General features: G+C 38.8%; 1 protein-coding gene across 8 annotated transcripts in view; it reads right to left on the bottom strand.

The window, feature by feature from the left end:
* Window positions 1–17,413, bottom strand: part of wwp2 (WW domain containing E3 ubiquitin protein ligase 2) — a 119,836-nt gene that overhangs the window by 35,215 nt on the left and 67,208 nt on the right. For 6 of the 8 annotated variants that reach the window (XM_061977739.2, XM_061977742.2, XM_061977738.2 and 3 more), the window contains 3 exons: window positions 9,121–9,175; window positions 7,777–7,858; window positions 3,620–3,748 (listed from right to left, as the gene is read on the bottom strand). In XM_061977739.2, coding sequence (XP_061833723.1) covers window positions 3,620–3,748; window positions 7,777–7,858; window positions 9,121–9,175 — 266 coding nt within the window. Of the gene's footprint in view, window positions 1–3,619; window positions 3,749–7,776; window positions 7,859–9,120; window positions 9,176–9,308; window positions 9,432–17,413 lie in introns of those variants that run through there. The other 2 variants (XM_061977746.2, XM_061977743.2) reach the window with 2 other exon arrangements.

Genomic DNA, 17,413 nt, shown 5'->3' with positions numbered 1-17,413 from the left:
AAAGTTGCACCGGGTCATAAGGTATTAAAGAGGTCATATTATGATTTTTTTTTCTACATTTAAATCACTTCCTTGTGGTCTATATAACATGCAATGGTGGTTCTTTGGTAAAGGTGTTGCATTGATTATGTTTTACAGACCGTCTTCAAGCCGCTTTCTGACCGTCTCTTCAGGATGAGCCGTTTTGTGGGCAGGTTTTATTAACTTGGCTCCACTTCGACAGCGTCTTGTCCCCGTCATCTTTGTTGTACTGAAAGTTTTTAGTACTTCCATTGCAAACTACTAACATACACAAGTTAGAACTGTACGCTACTTTGTATGAGGAATGGCAACAACTGAGAATATATGTCCCACAACAATAGGATAGAGGAAAAAAAGGAGATTATTGACTTTGGCATCGGCGTTGAATACAATCGCGGATGCGCGCAAATTTTCGGGACCTTTGCAGATCCCAAATATACAACACCAGAAACGAATGGATAAGAAAAGTTGGTTTTGCATAATATTGCAAAACAAAACACCAGATAATACGTCTCCTAAAAGGTGCCAATTTGGGGTCCCTATACACACACGCACACGATAAAAATACCCGTACGTAGGGATGAGAATCAAAAAACGATTCTCTTTACGGTGCCAGTGGATAGGAACGACGTCATGATGCATCATACTTGCCAACCCTCCCGAATTTTCCGGGAGACTCCCGAATTTCAGTGCCTCTCCCGAAAATCTCCCGGGACAACCATTCTCCCGAATTTCTCCCGATTTCCAGCCGGACTTAAGGCACGCCCCCTCCAGGTCCGTGTGGACCTGAGTGAGGACAGCCTGTCGTCACGTCCGCTTGGCCAACCAAAAAGTAACCACAGAACAGTATAGTGTTCTGTGGTTACTTTTTGGTTGGCCAACGGTTTACGTTGTATTGCGCACCCTGACGGCAAGTGTGAGAGTCGGTTCTGAAGTATGAAGTAAAGAGACGTAACTTCGTCACCTCGCCTGGTTATTGACTCCAACCCAGAATATTACACTGCCCATACCTACGCTCCTTCAAAGGCTGTGCTACTGGCTGCAAAGCATTGCACTTTCAAATACAACAATGAGTAGAGAGGAGTGTTATGTGTGTATATGTGTAAATAAATGAACACTGAAATTCAAGTATTTATATATATATATATATATATATATATATATATATATATATACCTAGAATTCACTGAAAGTCAAGTATTTATTTTATTTATATATATATATATATATATGTATATATATATATATATATATATATATATATATATATATGTATATAAGAAATACTTGAATTTCAGTGAATTCTAGCTATAAATGTACTCCTCTCCCCTTAACCCCGCCCCCCGGAAGCGCCCACCCCGACCCCGCCCACCCCACCCCCCCCAAAATCTCCCGAATTTGGAGGTCTCAAGGTTGGCAAGTATGTGATGCATCGATTGAAAAATGGCAGCAGCCGGGCGGAACAAACACTCTAAAGTCTGGCTACATTTTACAAGAAAAGATTGCAACAGCGCTACTTGTAATAACTGCAAGGTTGCTATTTCATCAAAAGGAGGCCATACGAGCAGTATGCTAAAACATTTGAACAAACAGCAAGCAATAACTACAAATGAAAGTCGTGTTTTTGAACCACGCCGATCTTATCCCAGCAGCAGTAATGCTAGCATGTCATCTGAATACAACAGGTACTAACTAACACAGACTATCATGTTAGCGCTTTTATTTGTTAAATAGAAACAAATGCCTTCTCATTTAGATGAGCATGACGAGAGACAGTATCTGACTGGCTCTGAGGTGGGCAGTAAGCACTAGCCCCAGTTCATGTCTGCCGCTAGACAAATGTCACAGAGCAGCGACTAAGTTTGTGGTCAAAAGCTTGCAACCATTTGCCACAGTGACACTCCTTTATCGATAGGTGAGTGTTTCATTGTAGGAGAAAAAAGTTTCATGTTTTCTTTCCACCGGATTTTCACTCAGTCATATTATACAGGTGAAACAAAACATTTTTTAATATTGTGTACAAGTCTATTTATTTTAGCAATTCACTTTAAAACTTGCATTATCTAAGATTTTCAATTCAAGGTTTTCATAAGCATCACAATTATAATGAATACAATACAGGCTTGCCATATTTTACTTTGCATGTAATGAGTTAATATCACGTTACTAATTGTTAAACTTTTGTGTAATTTCCACATATGTTTTATTTTGTTCAAATCTACAGAAGCAGTGTTAATTTTAGTAGCAGTTTTTAATTTAGTTTTAGTCATAGTCTTTTTACAAAAATGTATTTTAGTTTTAGTCATATTTTAGTCATCTAAATGAATTTAGTTTTTGTTTAGTTTTAGTCGACTAAATTCCTCAACATTTTAGTCGACTAATATTACAGTTAATTTTGTGGACTAAAATATTAAGCATAAAGGATAACGCGTCTTTGAAGTTGTCTTTAATAACCTTATATTAAAGTTATTAAAATTACTGTACAACATAATAAATCAACTCTGCATAACTTAGCATATGCATTTCACTAAATCTGAATATGGTGCATCATATTAACACATAATCAATTCAGACTAAGAGTCTAATTAAAGCCTTCAAATTGTATTTGGTTAATTTCCGAATGTGTAATCAAGAGTATATTATGAAAATTGTCGAGCATATCGTCCGCCATAAGTAGGAATAGGTGCAAAAGTATTCACTTGTTCTGTATTCTGTTATACTATTAAAATAATAGTATTTAATTAACAGGAAATATTGGAAATGGAACATAAACATGTATTTGACGCTCAAACCTTAATATTAAGAATGTAATGAGAACTGCTATAATTCAGTGTTACATTATTAATTAATTGTTGCCAATTTTAAGTGCATAACCTAGAGAAATCATATTTTTAATATTATGTTCAAAACATTGTAACTATTTTCTGTTCCATCATTAAAATGTAATGTGTATTTATTTAGACAATAATGACAACAAGTAAAATATTACTGATCTACAGTTTGTTAAAAAAAGAACATTTGACTTACTGCGTTTAAAGCCTAACTTCATTAATTATTGTGGCCACTAGGTGTCGCCAAAATAAAATTACCACCCCACTTCAACTTAAAGACAGCATAAATCCATTCCAAACGGTTAATAATAACTAACTTAGGGAAAATGTAAACTAAAAACAAAATTAAGAACACTAAAAGTTAGGCTGGACTCCAAAGGGTAACAGATGAAAATAAACAGGTGAGATGGGACAAAGTTTTTCATTTCATTGCATAATAATAATAGTGATAGTGCACATCGATATTCTCCCAAGATAGCTAAAACCTTTCTTATAATTTCTTAGATTTTCAACTTTGAGGTGTTTTAACATTTGGAATAAACAGACAGAGAGTAAATAACGTATTATTAAAATTATTATGCACACCGTGTATTCATCTAAGACTTCAAATACCCTGTCTTTGACGATCAGATGGTGCAGTAAAATGGCACTTTTTGAAAAGCAAGTACTTTGATTAAGTGTGTTCTGACTATACTGAATAACATAAATAAATATTGGCAATGCAATTGATCAAAAAAATAATTGAAAAGCGCTTAAATAATAGTTACCCTGACTCAAACCCAGGTCGTGGGTCTTTAAAGGTGGTCGTGCGAGAGTTGTGGTCCACAAAATAGCGGACTCCCTCCGCGGTGTACTTCATCTCCCAGCCCGGGGGCAAGGGGTGCTCCTTGATCATCCTGCAACAGGGAGAGGCTTGTGAACACGATGCCAGCCCGAAATGGGCATGTCTGGGGACCTCAACATCTTAAGCCCTAAACTGCACATTGCAGCAAGTAGGACTTCTGATCATCTTTCAGCCACGAAAGACAACCTCCACCATTTAGGTGAGCTCTACCTGCATGTGATCAATTACGATGTCAAAATTTACACCCACAGTGCTGTGCATTAGTTACAACATGAAATGATGCGTTGATATAAATAGGGACATAATGGTAAATCTGATTTTTTTATTAGTATTAAAATGTTTGGTTTGATACTGATGCGTACTGATTTACTAAAAAGTAGACATTAAAAGTGAGAGACAGGTATTGTAGTGTGTCGTCACGCATCCTGGTAAACAAAAACAGTTGCCTTTGGCTAGCAGGAGTCATGGCTAGAGATAGTGCCAAGGAGAAGCCAGAACTTGAAAAGCCTCATGTGGTCAAAAGTCCCTTGGGAACACTTTGCCTTCTCTGTGAAATACGTAACAAAGGCAAGTGGATAAGATGAAAACAGTGTGCCACCATTTTTCAATAGGGATGGAACTATTAATACTGTTCAACCAATAATACATTATCTAGCTGCACAATTAATCAAATTTTAATCGTGATCACGATTTTGGCAGCCACTGTTAAACGAAGGTGATCGTCAGCGATATTATGTTTTAAAAACCAGGCTCCACTGCATTTCAAACTAAGCATGTTCACAACCAACAGTCAGCTAACCTCCAGGGGGCTACCGATAGACAGTGGACTCATATGAGAGCAAGTAAAAGTGAGTGACAACAGAGGTTCAAGGTAGATCAGTCACAGCCAATAGCTCCCGAAAATATTAGGAAAAATAACAACAACGAGTTGCACGGCAAAGCTGCGTTGGTGTGCACAACCGAACAAATGATTGACTTGCAAAGACACATCAAGCAAGCATTAACAACACTTCCCTTCTTTTCACCACCGCCATCGTTTGCCTGTGCTGTGAAGCAGGTTGCTAACAGAGCGACCCGCTCGCCATCGGTGCAAAGTTCCTATGAATAGCTCCAAAAGCGGGGGTGCCCAAAATACTGACGACCGTAACATCAACCATGCACCGAGGTACCGCGTTTCAATCGACCTCTCAAAGACACGCCAAAATAACCGACGTAATAACGTTTTAGTTGGCCAAAGATATAAGTCCTATATATACTGTGAGCAGTACAATGAATGGGTTCCTTTGTATGTGTTTTTCGTACATAAACTTATTTTCACTTGTTTGCACTTTATGATGGCACTCAGCAATGGCATATTTATTTTAATTCGCCCTTTGTCTTTTGTACATTTAATTTTATTATTAATTATATTTATAGTTTATTTTTTAAATGAAAGCAAAGTTTACATACTTTTTGTTTAAAAAAGAAACTGTTATAAAATAAGTTTTAATAACAGTAAATCATTGTGATTAATAATCGGTATTTCAATATAAGAACAATATATTTTGGCCATAATCGTGCAACCCTAATTCCGCTCATTTTCTATTGGCCTTGGCATATTGTAAAATATATATATATATATATATGTTAAAAAGATAAGCAGTATTATTAGATATTGTACAAATTTGCTCTTTGTTCAGACAGTTTAGACCAGTGGTTGTTAACCTTGTTGGACGTACCGAACCCCACCAGTTTCATATGCGCATTCACCGAACCCTTCTTTAGTGAAAAATAAAATGTTTTTTTTTTCAAATTCAAGACAAAGTTATATGTTTTTGGTAACACTTTAGTATGGGGAACACATTCTAAGTAACAAAGACTTAATTTAGAGTTTTTTGGACACTAGGGGAAAATAGTCGAAGTAACAAAGACTTAATTTAGTTATTTGGTTAGGGTTAAGGTTAGGGCCAGGGTTAGAGGGTTAGGGTTATAATAAGGCCATGCTGAATAAGGCATTAATAAGTACTTAATAATGACTAGTTAAGAGCCAATATGTTACTAATTAGCCAGTTAATAAGCAACTAATTAATGGTGAATATGTTCCCCATACTAAAGTGTTACCATGTTTTTTTACTGGTGCACAAAATGAACCGTGCATGAACATCACCTTGTTCAAACAACAAAACCAACACAGTGCATAAACTCACAACAAATTACACACCTGCAAATCAGTCTGACTTCTGCTGTTGCCGTATCCGTAATACACCGATAGGGAGAAGTTTTTATTTACACAATGCGTCGGGTGTGTCTTGACCTCCGCCGAACCCCTGAGGCCGACTAACCGAACCCCTAGGGTTCGATCGAACCCAAGTTAAGAACCACTGGTTTAGACCCATATTTGTTTGTTGCATCTTTGTAGTCAAACATGTATCAAAGTGGGCCCCTCACATACTTCTTTGCAGTTTTCATGCTAACGTTTGCTTTGTCAACTATCAAAAAAGTTACAATGTAAATGTTTTGTCGTGTCCTACTTACGTGCTAATGGATGTTCACGTATTATTGTATGTTTGCATTCTGAATCACTATCCGAATGCACTAAACTACGGCAAATACATGTAAAATCCTTATGATTGTGACAAGCACTTGTCTGCTTGTCACAAAGAACAAAAATTAACTAGCACTTTCACGTAAACATTGATACGTTAAGTGCACGGCTGTCTCAAATTTGTGACTTATTGACATATATTATCTTAATTTACAGTTAGCAATAAATACATCCCAGAGAACAAAACAGAAAATTATTCAGAAAACAAAAAACTGGAAATGGTGAAAATCCCCCTAAATTAAAGCTGCAAACCAAAATGGCCTTCTTACAATATACAGTCATCCTCACATGATGATGGCTTGTGTTGTGGTGTTAAAATATGTACATTTTCACTAGCAAACATGTGCTATCAAGAATTAGTGAGTTATCAAATATGTCAAAGGTATTTATTTGCTGGAATACCGACAAAAGGGCTTGCTTTAGTTCAAGGCTTCTCAACTGGAGGCCCGCGGGCCACATCCGGCCCGCCACATTTTTTCATTTGGCCCGCAGAACAACACCCAAATAAGCTTGATAAGACAATTCAAACTTGGGCTGCTCATATATGCAGTACTCCTGCCACCCCGCATGGGGCAAAAGCGAAGCAATGGTGTCACAATGAAGCAGCAGTCAGTGTGAGTAGAAGAACACTACTCATTCAACCCTGAAAAAAATCAAAATAAATAGCGAAAATCTGACTTTTAACAACGTCTGGACAACAAAGTATGAATGATAGATATTGCGCATAAAGATATGCAGTTTGTATTGTATTGAAATTGCTGACTTTCTGATGTAATTTGTATTTGTGGTCGTGTTGTTTTTGTCTGAGAGCATCTCTGACGTTCAAAGCACTAACACTAAATCTTATGTTTAATTGTGGTGAGTCCATCCATCCATTGTGTGCAATATTTGATGTGGGTGTTTAATTTCTATATCTGTAAACATCTGTAGTTTATTCTGTGAAAGTATCAACACTAAACCTTCTATTGTATTTATGTACAACACAAAATGGACATTATTTATGTCAAATACACAATGAATTGGATAGACAATGGATAAAATAAACATTAATTTCGTAATGTTTATTTTGTACTTATATTTTCAGTCTTACAAACCTAAATGAAAGAAGAAGTGTAAATAAATAAAACTGAGGAAGGAACCTATTTCAAAAGAACAAATATCAATCCTCCACAAAACTTCTGGAGCTTCTGTTTCTTCATGCATTTAACGGTCTGTCTAATTGTACAAGCTGGAAGCGAATAGTGAGGGCAGAATAATGAATTCATTCACAGTGCAGTGTGAAAGCTGATGTGTTTACTTAGCAATTAAGTAAACAAAGTCTCAAAGGAATATAACCTGCGGAGGCATATTTTGATGTCTGGCCCCTGAGCCCTTTCTTGAAACGGCAGCTCTCTTCACTATGTAGTTGAATAGCCCCGCTTTAGTGTGTTTACTGACTATTCTACTGTTCAATATTGTGTGTCTATAAAAGTTGAGTGATTCAAGTGCTTACTTACCCTTGCGTGCGAGGGTCGTCCCACTGTGTGGTGCGTGTGTTGTGGTTGACAAAGTACATTTTGCCATTATCCTGCCGCTTCTCTGCAAAATGACAAAATAGTTCAAAGACGCTTAAAAATCACTGCCATGCTAGAGGAGCGTCATGTCATGTTGGTGTGGCATTTCACGCTGGCTTGACTGAAACATCCCGTGGGGTTAAACTGGGTTTGTGTGTGCTGGGGGGTGTACGGCACTTTAAGAGATTCTATTTCAAAAAGTTTCACTGTTGAACAAACTTATGATCCTTGATGGACTACAGCTCCAAAAGTGGCTAATGTTCCCGTCTTCCTCCCTCCATCACATCTTTTTCTCATTAAAAGGAGTGTGTGCAGAGTTCAGAAACTCTCGTCCTTAAATTACAAAACCTCACCAGTTCTAGTATGACGTATTTCACCACTCATATTTCCATGTTTGCACTCTTTTTAACTGTAAGACGAAAGAGTAAAAGGGAATCATCACAGATGACAAAGGGTACGACTAAAAAGGCAGCAGTTTTTCTACTGAAAAAATTGTTTCTGAATCGAATGGGTGTAACTTAATTTAACTTATTATTATTATCATGAAATATTGAAGTTGAAATAAAGTGAGCGCAAACGACAACCGGGTAGAAAAAGGTGAACAACGAAAGACCACATAAAGAAGGGAACTTAAACTTGCGGCCGGCGTTCCATTTCGGCCCACAGGCCTCTATTTTGTGGCCTCTACTTAACTTCATTGTATGGCGTAAATTTTTTAAATATATTATCCCTCAAGTATGAATATTAACTAAAATAACAGTACAACACAAAAATAACAATACAACAAACACACATTTGGCACACTAAAAGCAATTTCCAGCAAGCAAGCAGAATGTTTCTGATCTTCTACTGGGAAACTCAGCAGTGTCGAAATTTAAAATTTTTACATTAAATTTTACATTTATAATATAGTATCCATAACTCTGGGTCACTATATCTTCTGGTAAAACTAGTCAAGAAGAATACATTAAATTATTTAGTCAAATGGTTAAAATGTGATTCTAAAGGGAGTACTTTGTGCAGCCCAACCTCACCCAGACCCTACCTTTAGTGACCCCAAGTTATATTGAGTATGATCTGTTTTTTTGGCCACAAAAAAAGGTTGTCATTGAAGCATAAGACCAAATAAATCCCAATTCTGACAACACAAAATACAACAACACAAAATACACTTTCATATGTAAAAACTGTCTAATTGTAAGTGTGGTCAAATGGAGAAAACAACAATGACATTATTTCCAAACTACATTCCAAACAGAGCAAAGGCACCAAGAGGCAGAACCTTACCCCATCCAGGAGGCAGCGGGCCCAGAGGGTCGTTCTCCACGGGAGCGCCGGGCGGCTGAGGGAGAGACACAGGGATAAAGCTAATCTTCCACGATCTTCACACATTTCTGTGTCAAGTCTATAAACATCTGCTGTTCATGCATGTGCTTTTCAGGGCAAAAGTAAAAACATTTCGGTCTAAAACTTACTCCGTAAGCCGTGCCAGTCTCAGAGTGCCAACAGAGGTGATGCCCATGAGTAAATAGGGTGTGAGGATGCTTAGGAGGGCTACAAGATGTCTTGTCTGGTGCGGTGGTCTGAGGCGACTGAGGGAACTGAGCCACTAGTGTGCCTTTCAAAATCTACATTGCCTGCTCGGTAGGAGGATAAAAACAACACTGCTGCTCCAATCAGCTCACTGTCTGGCTGTAAACCCCACCCCTGTACTTCCTGCTCAACACCCTGGTACACACCACACTCCCTCCACCTTCACCCTTCGGGCGCCCCTCCTTAGCCCACATCTTCTAGCGCTGCTGTGAAAGTAGTCAAGGAAGTGCGATGTCTGAGGGAACTGAGGGAACATTCATGCTTGTTCTAGGCTGGAAAGCCCTAACCCCATCCACTCCGCCTCCTCAACACACCCTGAGGGCGGACAAAAGGCACCTTTATTCAACTTGGGTCTGGATCGCTATGAGGTTTACTCAACCTGCAATCACACATACACATACACGCGTGTACACACTCACACAGAGAAAAAGAGCGTGTGTGCCAAAGAGTGGAAAGTTTGTGCACGGCAAACAGTCATGGGTTATCCATTCTGGAATACTGCTGAAAAGTCACTTGTAAGGTATTAGTGATGATATGAAAAATCATGCTCAATGTTGAACTATTATGTACAGTGTTTCTTATATCATTCCATTTTATCTTTGTATTTTCTTATTTGATTTACATGTTAACATTTACACATTTCTATCTCTACACACACTTTTTCTAAATCTTGTGGAGTGCAATTAAACAACACACCTTTATTTTTGTGGAGTATTGTTGGAGTCATTGGAGTACTTTCTCTTAGGAAACTTTGTCAAATGTAAATGTTGAGCTGTGGAGGAGTGATTGCAATACTGTATAGATAATGATTAGCATCTCATTAAAAATGTAAATACACATATATACATATATATAATATATTTACATATTATAAATGTATATAATACATAGTATAATTAGGGCAGCCAAACGATTAAAATATTTAATAGCGATTAATTGCCTTGTTCATAGTTAACTAAAAATGAATCGCAGCTATGTATATATTTTCATCATTAATAAGTGTACCCTAGACAGATCATTTTCAGGGGGGTTGGCTTAAAATTGCTGCATGACAATGTTTTAACCTTCTCAATAAATAAAATGTAATATTGAGCCTGCCAATCATTCTGTAATTGAGGACTCGACCAGAAAAATAAATAAATAATTTACACAATATTTCAGCCAGCCAGAAAAATCCCCCACTACCACATATTCCTAAACTGATGTACTAACATTTCTTTAGGTGCAAATATCACAGAATAGCATTACAAAACATCTCTGACAAAGCATGATCGTAATGTAAGACATTTTTGTGGCTCATGAGTAGCAAGTGAACTGCAGCCAAGTTCCCCCGCTATAGCATGGCTCAAGTGTCAAAAAGGAAGTGTTCCCGTTAATCGCCTGTTAAACAATTTTGTACAGTTATTGAAATTTATAGTTGGCGCGTTATCCCGTTAACTTTGACAATCGATTCAGAATTGACTCTCCATTCAAAACGATTCTTGATTCAAAATCTGTACTTTTTTAACAACATTGGATGCCAGTTCTATGATTAACTATATTCCTCTATAAAATAGGTAAACAGCTCTAATCAATGTCTATCTTACCTAAAAGAAAATGGTTTTGTTTAGTAAAATGCTTCCGTACATTTAATAAAGTCAAATACAAATAGGGCAACAAGAGAAGTATCCAACACTTCTCTTTTCTAAAGCAAATCTTTACAGCAGATAAGGGCATCTACATCAAGAATATGATTTTTATGAGTGGCTGGGCAGGACAGATTGGGGAAAAAAAAAAATAATAATAATAATAATAAAAAGTATGTATATATATATATATATATATATATATATATATATATATATATATATATATACATATACATACATACACACACATTTTATTTTTATCATTTGATTTTTTGAACCGATTAAGGATCTTTACAAAAAATGCCGATTAATCTGATTTTATACATACATACATACATACATACATACATACATACATACATACATACATATATATATATATATATATATATATAATTATGTACAGAGATATCATTTTCTTTATTGTTTATATCGTAATTTTAATGTCTGGGCTGCGGCTAATTAACTGCAGAAACAAAGCTACTTTGTGGGAGCGTTTTTACTTCACTTGAAATAACTTTACGGTGAAAGTTGGGAATAGAGATGTCAATCAACAATGTAGCAGTCTGCTACTATCAAAGACGGAAAGCACAATAAAAGGTTATGCTAAAAACAGAACACAACAAAACAAAGGGAAATTGGGGCCAAAAAGAAGAACTTCTTCATTCTGATAAAAAAGTCAGACATCGCGTCAATAGGTTGTTGCTACTCACTAGGGATGGGATCCAAAACTGGTTCTTCTTGAGAACCAGCTTCTAATGTTTCAATTCTTGGGAATCATTTGCTATTTTATTTTGTCTGTTTCCCTTTCTGATTTATTTGGGTTCGCATGTCATAACTATGCAAAAACGCTGGAGAGTTATCCACGAGAAAGGATGACAACAGGGCAACTTGCAATAATTGTGAAGTGAATATTTTATCAAAGGGAGGAAGTACTACCAGAAACGTTATGACACACAACCTGAGATAACTTTGAATGAATGACAGATTTTCGATCCCGTCCAAGCCGCAAGTGAATCTTCGCCAGCAGCAACAGCAATGTCAGCTCTATGTCTGCTGCAGGTCACCAGGTAACTAACTCACTCACTCTGCCTATCATGTTGGTGTTTCACTGTAAAAGCTGATATTATTAACTATAGACGTGAAATTAATGCTTCTCGTGCATTACGTTTTTCATTACATGACAAGACCGCATCTGATTGGCTCAGAGGCTGCACACCTCGTCCCTTTTGTTGTAATCTTGTATAATTGTTTTTTTTTATGTTAACCTCTTAACCTAACCATCATTGACATTGTTACCTGGTGCCATTTTGAAAGTATGCTAGTTGCTCCCAACATTAGTCACCCACACACTAGGTGGGATGAAATTATCCTCTGCATTTGACCCATCCCCATGTTCACCCCCTGGGAAGTGAGGGGAGCAGTGAGCAGCAGCGGTGGCCGCTCTCGGGAATAATTTTGGTCATTTAACCCCCAATTCCAACCTGTGATGCTGAGTGCCAAGCAGGGAGGCAATGGGTCCCATTTTTATAGTCTTTGGTATGACTAGGCCGGGGTTTGAACTCACAACCTTCCAGTCTCAGGGCAGACACTCTAACCACAAGGCCACTGAGCAGGTTTACCATACTAATGTTAGCATGTCAACGTTTCATGTTAGCATTTTAGCTTGTTTTGTAATTTTTAACCTAAAAAACATGGATTTTGTTGCTTCCCGCCATCTTACAAGTATTTTAGCTATTCCACTGCTATCGTTAGCATAACATTTTAGCATGCTAGCATTTTAGCTAATTTTGTACATTTTAACTGAATAATCACAGATTTTGTTACCTAGCCACGTTAGAAGTATGATAGGTGTTCCCCTGTTAGAATGCTAACTTTTTATGCCAACATTTTAGCTAATGGAAATATATTTAGAGCAAAAATGTATAGATTTTGTTACTTTGTAACCTTTTGCGATATGCTAACTCTTCTTCATAGAAAATCTGAGTGTGTATGGGAAAAGACAACACAAGTGTGTATGTGTGCGCTAGAGATGCGCGGTTTGCGGACACAACCGCGGATTCGGCGGATTATCCGCGGATCGGGCGGATGAAATTTGAATAAATAAGATTTTATCCGCGCCGCGGGTCGGGTCAGGCGGATTAATGAGATTTTTTTTTTTTTTTTTTGTCTTTTTGCGGGTGGCAGTTAAACCAATTCGGAAATATATATACATAGTTAAATGTTGTTAGCCACATACGAAAAACGAGCAGCACTCTTTGAAACAGGCAATTATTTATCAGCAGGCACCTGCAGCTGCCTGTGGCACGCCACATCAGAAGAAGAAAAAAAAAATGGCAACACCGGCAGCAAACGTGGTACGCGACAAACTAAAAAAGGGAATACTAAAGACCAGGGGAAAAAAAGGCCAGAAAAGTTCAGCGTGGACTCGTTTTTATGAGGTTGTAAATCAGGATGACAGCAATGCTGGCTACGTGAGTTGCAAGAGCTGCGACGCTGTGTACGTCTACGACAGTCATAAAACCGGGACATCGAACATGGTGCATCACATTTGTGCAAAACCCCGAATCTCCACAAACAGAATGAGCAGTTTCGTTCGCCGTGATCCCAGAAGAGTGCCCCAGGATGTTAAAACAAGGCTTACAGATGCATGTGTGGACCTGTGCACTAATGATATGCGCCCGTTTGATATAGTCTCGGGTAAAGGGTTTCAACAAGTGGCCCAGACGCTGATTGACATAGGCGCTAAGTGCGGTGCCGTGGATGCTGGTGCCATCCTGCCCCATCGGCAAACTGTGTGTGACCGGGCAAAGCTGCAGGCTTCCACTGCTAAGCAGACACTTTCGGAGGACATCCAAAAAGCCATCAGCAACGGAGGTATTTCTGTAACCACCGATATGTGGACAGATGAATTTAAAAAGAGAGCATATACAGTCCTTACGTGTCACTACATCAGGGAGTGGAAGCTGGAAAATCGTATTTTGGCAACAGTGGAGTTTGACCCAACACTGAAAAAAACCAGCGAAAACCTTCATGAGCAGATAACCAGTGTACTGACGTCCTACAGAATACAACCATCTAAAGTAGTTTTTGTCAGTGACCAGGGCCCTAACATAAAAGCCGCACTCCGCTCCTACCACTGGATTCCGTGCTCCGCACATATCCTGAACACAGTGCTGAGACACACCTTCAGTAGAAAGGGTGACTCTGAGGGCATTGAAGATGTCCTGGACATGATCGATTACTGCAAAGAGCTTGTTGCATTTCTGAAAAGAACCGGTGCCGTCGCCGGCCTAAAGCACACCGTGAATCAAGAATGTGATGTGCGATGGAACAGTAAAGTCCTGATGTTGGAATCAATCCAGAAACAATACCAAGACATCAGAGAGCTGCTACGGAGCAAAGACCAACAACATCGCCTCGATGGCATTCACCAGGATCAACTCGCACACTTGATCGAGTTTCTCACCCTTTTCAAGTCAGCAATCAGTGAGCTTGAAGGAGAACATCACCCAACCGTTCAGATGGTTCTGCTCTGGTTTTTCAAGCTGAAAAAACACTGTGAGCCCAAGTTTGGAGACCCACCTTACATGAAAATTCTCCGCTCTCGCACGTCTGCTCTGCTTGATGAGAAGATGCATCCGACTGCTACTCACAAAATCGCCACTTTTCTCCACCCGAAATTTAAGTCGCTGAAAATGCTGGCAGAAGATGACAGACGAGAGGTGATCAAGCAAGTTCGAGAACTTCTTCCAGAGGAAAGCGTCTGTGTCAGTCGTGATGGAGAAGAAAACCCTGTCACCGAGCCCCAATCAGCAACAGAGCAAGGTGAGTTGATACATTGCCTGCCTGCCTGGGCTATTAAGTTTATGTTATGTGGATTGTCTGTTTTATAGATATAAAATATTAGGCTGTAATAGATTTCATCGGTCCTTTAGGTGGAGCTGATGGCGCATCACCAAAAAAGAAGAGAATTGACTTCGCAGAATGGGAGGAGGACACACCTGTGCCCGTTGATGAAGTAGACAATTATTCCTCTACAAACTTCCATCTGGAAGGATCAGCAGAGGAAAATCTACTTTCCTTTTGGGGGACACAAGGACAATCATTCCCACGACTACAACACCTTGCCAAGAGAATCTTATGCCTCCCAGCAACAAGTGCTGCAAGTGAGCGCTCCTTCAGCGCAGCAGGGCGCATTTTAGAGGCCAGGCGCTCTCGCCTGAATCCTGGCACTGTAGATGCCATTTTATTCCTACATAGTGCGAATAAAAAAAAATTGTAATTTACATACGGTTGGATATGTTAAACAAATTAGTCTACGTTACCTAGGCCAGTGGTTCTCAACCTTTTTTCAGTGATGTACCCCCTGTGAAAATGTCTTTAATTCAAGTACCCCCTAATCAGAGCAAAGCATTTTTGGTTGAAAAAAAGAGATAAAGAAGTAAAATACAGCAATATGTCATCAGTTTCTGATTTATTAAATTGTATAACAGTGCTAAATATTGCTCATTTGTTGTGGTCTTTCTTGATCTATCCATCCATCCATCCATCCATCTTCTTCCGCTTATCCGAGGTCGGGTCGCGGGGGCAGCAGCCTAAGCAGGGAAGCCCAGACTTCCCTCTCCCCAGCCACTTTGTCCAGCTCTTCCCGGGGGATCCTGAGGCGTTCCCAGGCCAGCCGGGAGACATAGTCTTCCCAACGTGTCCTGGGTCTTCCCCGTGGCCTCCTACCGGTCGGACGTGCCCTAAACACCTCCCGAGGGAGGCGATCGGGTGGCATCCTGACCAGATGCCCGAACCACCTCATCTGGCTCCTCTCCATGTGGAGGAGCAGCGGCTTTACTTTGAGCTCCCCGCGGATGACAGAGCTTCTCACCCTATCTCTAAGGGAGAGCCCCGCCACCCGGCGGAGGAAACTCATTTCGGCCGCTTGTACCCGTGATCTTGTCCTTTCGGTCATAACCCAAAGCTCTTGGAAAAAAATAACTAAAAATAACTAAAAACTTGTTGAAAAATAAACAAGTGATTCAATTATAAATAAAGATTTCTACACATAGAAGTAATCATCAACTTAAAGTGCCCTCTTTGGGGATTGTAATAGAGATCCATCTGGATTCATAAACTTAATTCTAAACATTTCTTCACAAAAAAAGAAATCTTTAACATCAATATTTATGGAACATGTCCACAAAAAATCTAGCTGTCAACACTGAATAATGCATTGTTGCATTGTAATGAATGGAATAGCCTACTTGATTTGATGTTCAGTTTATGAACTTACATTCATATTTTGTTGAAGTATTATTCAATAAATATATTTATAAAGGATTTTTGAATTGTTGCTATTTTTAGAATATTTTTAAAATATCTCACGTACCCCGTGGCATACCTTCAAGTACCCCCAGGGGTACGTGTACCCCCATTTGAGAACCACTGACCTAGGCTATACCAAATAAGCCCATGTCTGACCTACAGGGGCGCCGAAAAGGGGGGGTAAAGGAGACGGATTCTAGGGGCCCATGATGGAGGGGGGCCCAGAGAGGCCCTTAATGATGATGAAATTATAATACAGAAAAAATAATGACACTGTGTTGGGGGCCCTGTAAAGATTCTTTTCATGGGGCCCAAAAGCCCTAGCGGCGCCCCTGCTAACCTATATTGAGTTCGGTCAGCTAAATAATTTTGATGGTTACGTGTTGTTTGGGCGCACTACAATGCAAAGGAATTAAGGCAATTGCGTTGTTTATTGTGTTTTTTTTCTATTGGAGATATACTACTATGTGTGAATAATTATTTGGCCTCGCTTTCAAGTGAAGCGCATCTCCGATTGGCGACAATGTAAGGCTATTTAGCCTGCTTTGTTTGTCGCGACCGTCTATTTTCATTATAATTCAAGATTGATGATAAAGTGCAGTCTGATGGGTTTGATTTCCCCCCTTCAGCTATTTGCCTCGGCCAATAAGTTGCAGGTAATTTATTATTATTATTTATTTAATTTATTTTTGTTTAAATAGAGATGACATACATATGTTATTGTATAATTTAAATTTGTGCGCGTGATTGACGTGATTGGTGCAAGAGAACAAAGGACTTCTTTCATTTAAGGTTTGTGATAAACCATCAAACTCATTCGTTAAAAGGACTCTATAGTAATATAAAGCAAATTTTTCTGGACATTATCATGCAAGAAAAGTTTATTTTTGGGACCGCGATCACCGCGTAATGATTTTTAAAGGTTGCATTACAAACATGTAACTGTCCCATGTGATCAGCCAATGCGATTGGAAGTCCATGCTCAATTATTGCCTCCGTAAATAAAACTTCGGCATTTATCACATCCAAAGAATCTGTTTGGG

The sequence above is a fragment of the Nerophis lumbriciformis genome, linkage group LG18 (genome assembly GCF_033978685.3).
Source record: "Nerophis lumbriciformis linkage group LG18, RoL_Nlum_v2.1, whole genome shotgun sequence".
Taxonomy (NCBI): Eukaryota; Metazoa; Chordata; class Actinopteri; order Syngnathiformes; family Syngnathidae; genus Nerophis; species Nerophis lumbriciformis.
This window is presented reverse-complemented; position numbering and strand designations above follow the sequence as displayed.